General features: G+C 41.2%; 1 protein-coding gene across 1 annotated transcript; it reads left to right on the top strand.

The window, feature by feature from the left end:
- The first annotated feature begins 240 nt into the window (after nucleotides 1–240).
- LOC145525139 (olfactory receptor 5AN1-like) lies at nucleotides 241–1,182 on the top strand. The gene has a single exon (XM_081537991.1). The coding sequence runs from the start codon at nucleotides 244–246 to the stop codon at nucleotides 1,180–1,182; it is 939 nt and encodes a 312-aa protein (XP_081394117.1). The 5' UTR covers nucleotides 241–243.
- Nucleotides 1,183–8,796: the final 7,614 nt, after the last annotated feature.

Below are 8,796 nucleotides of genomic sequence, written 5' to 3'. Positions count from 1 at the left end.
TTTAAATATGTCTTTTAATTTTCATGAGACATACCTCATGAAATAATTGGGAAGCTGAAACGTTGAGACATTACTTCTTGACAAGTTAAAATGAAAGACTGAGGTCTTTCCCCAGGACAGTAAAGCATTTCCCTTTTTCCAGGGCTCAATGGGGGGGAAATATGAGATTTGTGATGCTACCACGTCACCTGAATCAGCAATGCATCCTCTCATCTCTCTTCTAATTTTAGGAGCATCAAAGCAATGATTAGGAGAGAAAATATTACAGAGATCACTTATTTTATCCTCTTGGGATTCTCAGATTTTCCCAGAATCATAGACGTGCTCTTTGCTGTTTTCCTGGTGATATACATTTTGACCCTGACTTGGAACCTGTCCCTCCTCATCTTAATAGGAATGGACTCCCACCTCCACACCCCCATGTACTTCTTTCTCAGTAACCTGTCCTTCATGGATATCTGCTACGTGACCTCCACAGCCCCCAAGATGCTCTACGACTTCTTCCAGGAACAGAAAATGATCACCTATGTGGGTTGTGTTATTCAGAATTTCGTATTTTCAACCATGGGGCTGAGTGAGTCTTGTCTCATGACCGCCATGGCTTATGACCGATATGCCGCCATTTGTAACCCACTGCTCTATGCGTCCATCATGTCGCCCGCTCTCTGCGGTCGGATGGTGCTGGGATCCTACATGGCTGGCCTCTCTGCTACTATAGCCCACTTGTGTGCCATGCTCCAGCTCCACTTCTGTGGGCCTAATGTCATCAACCACTTCTTCTGTGACCTGCCCCAGCTCTTAGTTCTATCTTGCAATGACATTTTTTTTTTACAACTCTTAACTGTTCTATTAACCATGATCTTTGGGATAACAAATGCCTCAGTTATCATGATATCCTATGTCTACATTGTCATCTCCATCATGAAGATCACTTCAGCAAGCGGCAGGTCCAAGGCTTTCAACACCTGTGCTTCCCACCTGACAGCAGTCACCCTCTTCTACACCTCGGGCATGTTTGTCTATTTGAGTTCCAGCTCCGGGGGTTCCTCCAGCTTTGACAGATTTGCGTCGGTCTTCTACACTGTGATGATTCCCATGTTGAATCCCTTGATATACAGTTTGAGGAACAAAGAAATCAAAGACGCCTTGAGAAGGTTGCAAAAGAAGAGCAGGTATTGCTGAGGCCACAGATTCTGAGATTTCTGATGGATTCTCCTGGCAGAGTCACCTTACACAATAACATTCTTATGAATGCAGTGTAACAAAGTTCATACTGCTTTTGGACCAAGAAAGCTTAATTTGACACATAATATCCCCAAATGGATCAACTGTTGGATCATGCTTCACAAACACAGTATTTTTGCATCCTAGGGGTTCATTCCTTTCGGCCTACATGTAGAGTGGCCTCATCGTCTATCAATATATCCACAAGTATTTGTGAAAGACTGGAGTTCAGTACCTTGTTGTTTCCTTTTTGCTTCTGAGATGGAGCCATGTTCAATCTCAGGCTTCTGACCCTGAAGGAGAGATACCCGACAGAGGCCTCAGGAGCGTAGAAACCTTGTCTCCCAAATATTCTAATACAGCATAGTCCAGCCATGGTGGTGGCCAATGTCTGTTCTGTGTTTCTGATGAGAATGTACGCAGAGAGGGAACATACCTTTGGGCAGAAACAAGGTATACTATTGGCCTGACTGGGCTTCCCTTGTGGCTCAGACGGTAGAGAATCCACCTGCAATGTGGGAGATCTGGGTTCAGTCCCTGGGTTGGGAAGATCCCGTGGAGAAGGGAACGGCTACCCACTCCAGTATTCTGGGACACAAAGAGTCAGACACAACTGAGTGACTTTCACTTCACTTCGCTTCATTGGCCTGACTGTGCCTCCTGGGAAGACCAGTATGACATAGCTTATGTTTGTGTAAGTCTTTCTCAGGGACAACTGCCTAATAAGTTTGGGATTATATCCTAGCTCCACCACTGGAGTCTACAGAAGGAGGAGGTGACTTGAATCAGAAAGATGAAAGGAATGAAGCATATGTTCCCTTCAGTGCCATTTACGATGAGTTTCATGATGTAATTTCTTGCCTTGAGTGTACAAAGGGGATTTCTGATGGGGATGAGATTAAAAATCTATGTCACAGTCAATAGAGATTTCTGATATTGTAAGACGCAAATCTCTCTCTCTCTCTATCATAAAATTTGGAAAATTCACCCTAGATGGCAGGCTTCCCAGGTAGTGCTAGTGATAAAGAATCTGCCTGCCAATGCAGGAGATGCAAGAGACGCAGGAGTGACCCCTGAGTGGGGAAGATCCCTTGGAGTAGGAAATGGCAACCCACTCCAGTGTACTTGCCTGGGAAAAGCACATGAGCAGAGAAGCCTGGTGGGCTACAGTGCATGGGACTGCAGAGTCAGACGCAACCGAGCACCCCCTTGTTGGACATAGAGAGTGAGATCGTACTATCAAGGGATTTCTGCTATTTCAAGAATCTGAACACGTTTGATGTGATGAGAATTGTGTAAGAATTTACGGACATAATAAAGTTACAAAATATTTCATATTGTAGACCAAGAACAAGTATGAAAAACTGGTATAAATTCTTTTCTTTTATCTGTGTTCAACATTTTATGTCCCAGAAACTTGTGGTTGTATGATGTGATATAATGGTTGGAGTAGAATGGTTAGAGTTACTTCAAAGCTGGTGTTTGCCAGAAACCTTTAAGGTGCAAAAGAGGAAATAGATTTAAGATAGGCAGGGTTCTTAACTGTGGCCAATTTTCATCTTCAGTAGCAGGATGTAAATTTGTGATCCTTGTGATCTGTTTAAAAATAAGAACAAGATGTGTACTGACTGTTGACTGGCCAGATTTCCCAGACTTCAACAAAGTGATATAAAGCACATATTACTCCTTGCAATAAGAAGCCCACGTCCCACAGTAAGAGAGTAGCCCCCACTCATGGCAACTCGAAAAAGTCCGAGTGCAGCAACAAAGATCCAGAATAGCCAAATACATAAGTTTTTCAAAAATAAATAAAAATTAAAATTCAATGAGTTTTGACAAGTGTATCAGTTCAGTCGCTCAGTCATGTCTGACTCTTTGCGACCCCATGGACTGCAGCATGCCAGGCCTCCCTGTCCATCACCAACCCCCGGAGTTTACTCAAACTCATGTCCATTGAGTCAGTGATGTCATCCAACCATCTTATCCTCCGTCATCTCCTCCTCCCGCCTTCAATCTTTCCCAATATCAGGGTCTTTTCAAATGAGTCAGTTCTTTGCATCAGGTGGCCAAAGTATTGGAGTTTCAGCTTCAGCATGGCTTGGAGAATTTTAAGCATTACTTTACTAGCGTGTGAGGAGTGCAATTGTACGGTAGTTTGAGCATTCTTTGGCATTGCCTTTCTTTGGGATTGGAGTGAAAACTGACCTTTTCCAGTCCTGTGGCCACTACTGAGTTTTCCAGATTTGCTGGCATATGGAGTGCAGCACTTTCACAGCATCATCTTTCAGGATTTGAAACAGCTCAACTGAAATTCCATCACCTCCACTAGCTTTGTTCATAGTGATGCTTCCTAAGGCCCACTTGACTTCACATTCCAGGATGTCTGGCTCTAGGTGAGTGATCACACCATCGTGATTATCAGGGTCGTGAAGATCTTTTTTGTATAGTTCTTCTGTGTATTCTTGTCACCTCTTCTTAATATCTTCTGCTTCTGTTAGGTCCATACCATTTCTGTCCTTTATTGTACCCATCTTTGCCGGAAATGTTCCCTTTGTTTCTCTAATCTTCTTGAAGAGATCTCCAGTCTTTCCCATCCTATTGTTTTCCTCTATTTCTTTGCACTGGTCACTGAGGAAGGCTTTCTTATCTCTCCTTGCTATTCTTTGAAACTCTGCATTCAAATGGGTATATCTTAGCTTTTCTCCTTTGCCTTTCACATCTTCTATTCTCAGCTATTTGTAAGGCCTCCTCAGAAAACCATTTTTCCTTTTTGCATTTCTTTTTCTTGGGGATGGTCTAGATCACTGCCTCCTATACAGTGTCATGAACCTCCGTCCATAGTTCGTCAGGTACTCTGTCTATCAGATCTAATCCCTTGAATCTATTTGTCACTTCCACTGTATAATCGTAAGGGATTTGATTTAGGTCATACCTGAATGGTTTAGTGGTTTTTGGGACTTTCTTCAATTTAAGTCTAAATTTGGCAATAAGGAGTTCATGATCTGAGCCACAGTCAGCTCCTGGTCTTGTTTTTGCTGACTGTATAGAGCTTCTCCATTGTTGGCTACAAAGAATATAATCAATCTGATTTCGGTATTGACCATCTGGTGATGTCCATGTGTAGAGTCGTCTCTTGTGTTGTTGGAAGAGGGTGGTTGCTATGACCAGTGCATTCTCTTGGCAAAACTCTATTAGCTTTGCCCTGCTTTATTCTGTACTCCAAGGCCAAATTTGCCCATTACTCCAGGTATTTCTTGACTTCCTACTTTTGCATTCCAATCCCCTATGATGAAAAGAACATCTTTTTTGGATGTTAGTTCTAGAAGGTCTTGTAGGTCTGCATAGAACTGTTCAACTTCAGCTTTTTCAGCATTACTGGTCAGGGCATAGACTTGGATTACCGTGATATTGAATGGTTTGCCTTGGAAAAGAACAGAGATCATTCTGTCGTTTTTGAGATTGCATCCAAGTACTGCATTTTGGACTCTTTTGTTGACTATGATGGCTACTCCATTTCTACTAAGGGATTCTTGCCCACAGTAGTAGATACAATGGTCATCTGAGTTAAATTCACCCATTTCAGCCCATTTTAGTTCGCTGATTCCTAATATGTCGACATTCACTCTTCCCATCTCCTGTTTGACCACTTCCAATTTGCCTCGACTCATGGACCTAACATTCCACAGTACTATGCAATATTGTTCTTTATAGCATTGGACTTTACTTCCATCACAAGTCACATCCATAACTGGGTGTTGTTTTTGCTTTGGCTCCATCTCTTCATTCTTTCTGGGGCTGTTTCTCCACTGATCTCCGGTAGCATATTGGGCACTTCCCGACCTGGGGAGTTCATCTTTCAGTATCCGGTCGTTTTGCCTTTTCATACTGTTCATGGGGCTCTCAAGGCAAGAATACTGAAGTGGTTTGCCATTCCCTTCTTCAGTGGACCACATTCTGTCAGACCTCTCCACCCTGACCCGTCAGTCTTGGGTGGCCCCACATGGCATGGCTCATAGTTTCATTTAGGGTCAAGGTCAGGGTTAATTTCTCTCATTTTCTCAGTCTACCTAAAGCTTTGTCACTTTGCTATCCCTCCAAAAGTTACCTCTGATTTTATTCATTTTTCTATTGCTTTTCTTATCTTTATATAATGTATCTTTTTAAAAAACAATCTGGTGGGATTAAGCACACATACACACACATGCAGAGCTGCTCTATGAAACAGCCCCTGCTGTCAGCTCCGGGTAACTCGGAGGTGGCAGTTCTGAGGCCTAGGGAGGTTAATTTGCTGAAGATTATGAAGTCCTCATGTGGAAGAGATGATATGGACTCAGATTTGCTGATACCAATGCTTATGGTTGTAACCACAATAATTCATGGCCCTGTCATCTATTAATTGTTTGTGTTCCTTATTGCCTTGATTTCCTCACTTATGCATAGAAAATGACATCTTGACTGCCTCAGAGGGCTGCTATGATGACTGATTCAGTTAAGGCAATTGAAAAAAACATATGTATGCATGTATCTAAAATAAAATGGGTTGTAAACAGAAAGTCGACATGTTTATTTTTTTCATGCTTTTTTTTTTTTTTTTACCAAATGGCCAAGTTATCTTGAGCAAATCCCTTAGCTGCACAGGCTTCAGGTCCTCACTGGAAATTGAATGTATTGAACTAGATAATCCCTAGGTCCAGGGATCTCCATCTCTAACGACTCAAAGTTCATTAAAAGCAAAGTTATAATTATAAGATCATGATTGGACCACGGGGAAGTGGGGGCTGGATCCAGAAGGGACAGAGTAAAATCGAGCATGAAATTAGCAGGAACAAAAACTCCGTGACAACCACGACTCCAGAGAACAAGCACCTGGAGAGTTTTCTTTCCCTAATTGCCCCGTTCCTTTCACCTCTGCCATTATTAACACATTTAAGAGTATCCCCCGTGTGGCATTCTCTCTGGCTGTGAGTGAACAGCCAGCTCATGGACAAGCGGTTCCATCTTTGACTGCAGTAGGACCCACCTGAAAATTTTGGGGAGAGAGAAATAGATGATTTCAAACTTTGGCAAGAACTCTGTCTTTCTGGGGGATCTGAGTCAAGGTGAGAAGGCAAGATTTATAGCGAAGAGTGGATTTTGTGCTGTCTCTATAGCTATGCGATTCTTCTAGTAGGACCTTCAGAGAAAAAGGTTTGTAGCCCTGTGTCTTTCCTCAGCTCTTCCCCCTCCCGCAGGTCCACACCCTCCTCCTAAGCTCATCCTCAGGTTCCCTTTCTCCTTACCCAGATTCTCTGACTTTCTGTGACAAGGATAATCTCTGACTTAAAATTTCAGATCTCACTCTATAGCGGGAGACGAGTGTTGAGATCTAGTTGTGTAATTTCCCAAGGATATCGTTTTGAACTCTGTTACCTTCACTTTTTCACTGATAAAATAGGGGTCATAAGACCATTGAGACTCAAATGAAATGATGTCTGTGAAGCCCAACACGTTGTACAAGTTAACTGAATGTAACTAGTGCTGATCAAGTGCTGAAGTTAACTAATAATTTACCGAATTTCAGGGGAATTTCCGAAGCTCAAAAATACTTACCTGTGTTTCCCAACTTTATCCATCCCAAGGGCCCTTTAAATTTATGCTTGCTGAGAATGGTTGTAAAAAATAATAATGAATTTGAATTCCACTTCAATATGCAGGTTCAATTCATTATTTCTGTGTAACCAAAGTCCAGCTGGTCATGCCATGATGATATGAAAAAGTACTCAAGTACCATTCCCCTGGCCTTTTGAAATACTTTAAGGATCTGTCCACTAGTATTTTGAACAATTTTGGGGTCTGGAGACCAGAGCTTGGATGAAACAGACATCGGAGATTCCCCACTGCAAGTACAGGCCCTGTTGGTTAAAGTCACTTTTAGTCTTTTCTTTCTTACATTGTCTTTCTTTATCCAGCAACATTCTTGTCTTTCTTAACCTGATTTTGTACTCTGCACAATCCGCAAATGACCATGTCCTTAGCAGATAAGATTTGGAAAAAGTTTTAATAAGCTATAGCTCCCTAGTGAAAATCTCCAACCAATATCTACATCAGTCACCTTTTCTGGTACAAACCATCTTGAAAGCTGGTGAACACACACAGAAGATTCATTAGAAGAGAGTGAGTATATTCACAATATATTTGCTTTTCCTGCATTTTACCAAATTTTAACAACATAAATTTTTAGGATAAATTTTACCAGGGATAAGTGAAACAGCCCACAGCTCTTCATTCTCTTCTGGCAGTGATGGGTTACATAGATAACTTTAGTTAAGGCTGAGGCTGTTTCTAGAATGCATTGGGAGATGAAAGATTTTACTGCAAGTGATTGGTCAAAAGCTCGACTTACTTTCGCTGAACTGATTATTTATGTTGACATACTGGGAATGTGGGTGAGAGTTTATATTTTCAAAATATTTTCATGGAATCCTACACATCTTGGACAAAATAACTGAGAAATATGTTGGCAGTACTCTATTATAAGAGTAAACAGAATGATTTTAAAGTTCATAAAACTATAAATTGAAATGAAACAAGTGTATTTTTACTTTCATATCCAAAAATGGGTAAAAGAATTACTTCTTAAAGTATCCAGCATATATTTCTTGAGTAATACAAATATTAGTATATAAGATGCTCATAGTAAAGCCTCTCCACTAGTCTACATGCTGTCTGTAGTGAATATCACAAGTTCCACTCTACTTGGTGTTGGTGGAACATAAAAAGCAGAAAGCGGAGCTTACAGTTTCACCGAGTGGGAAATACTACAATATAGAAATAAATGCAATCACTTATTCACAGTGTTCTAGAGTCTAGGTTTAGAAACCATTTAATTCAGGAAGTAATTTTATGAAGAACTCCTTGACTCTTCAGGATTAGTTCCGCCTTAGTTTTTCCTTCATGGTGAGGAATGATCATGGAAATGACACCCGCTGATATTTATTCACCCCTTACTGATTGCAGCCCTTTATGTCATCCAGTCCCTGCAACAACCCAGTGAGGTGGAAGGATTATTAGCCCCATTTATAGACGAGGGACCCAACTGGGAGGTTCATAACTAGCTAAGGGTTGCACAGCCAGTAAGTAAAAGTCAGGAAAATTTGTCTGTTATCGCTGACTTTCTCTCTCATTCTCTCTGTCATTTTCCCTCTCCCTGTCTCTCTGTCTCCCTTTGCTATGAAGGATAAAAGATGCGTATATCTTAGTAACTTGTTCTTATTATACATACAGGAGTTCCAGGAAATTGAAAAACAATATACAAGCAAAGAAGAACATCAAAAGCATACCATTCATTACTTTTGGCATTTGTATTTAGTTCACGTGCAGTGTGCGAGAGAGTGAGAGAGAGACAGGGGGAGAGAGGTTAGCTCATGCACATGTCTTTTGTCTTGATGGTGATGTTGTCCCATAACAAATCTCTTAGGCTTTCTTAATTCTTTTCCATTGTTTTCCCGCCTGCTTTATAGAACGTGCTGTTAAAAGTCTCTATTGATTTCTTCAGCTCTAGGATTTCTGTTTGTGTTTTTTTAATGGTTTCTC

This window comes from Giraffa tippelskirchi, chromosome 11, assembly GCF_054371585.1.
Source record: "Giraffa tippelskirchi isolate mGirTip1 chromosome 11, T2T-mGirTip1v1.2.pri, whole genome shotgun sequence".
In the NCBI taxonomy this organism is placed as follows: Eukaryota; Metazoa; Chordata; class Mammalia; order Artiodactyla; family Giraffidae; genus Giraffa; species Giraffa tippelskirchi.
The sequence above is the reverse complement of the archived record's forward strand: the minus strand, read 5'-3'. Positions and strand labels throughout refer to the sequence as shown.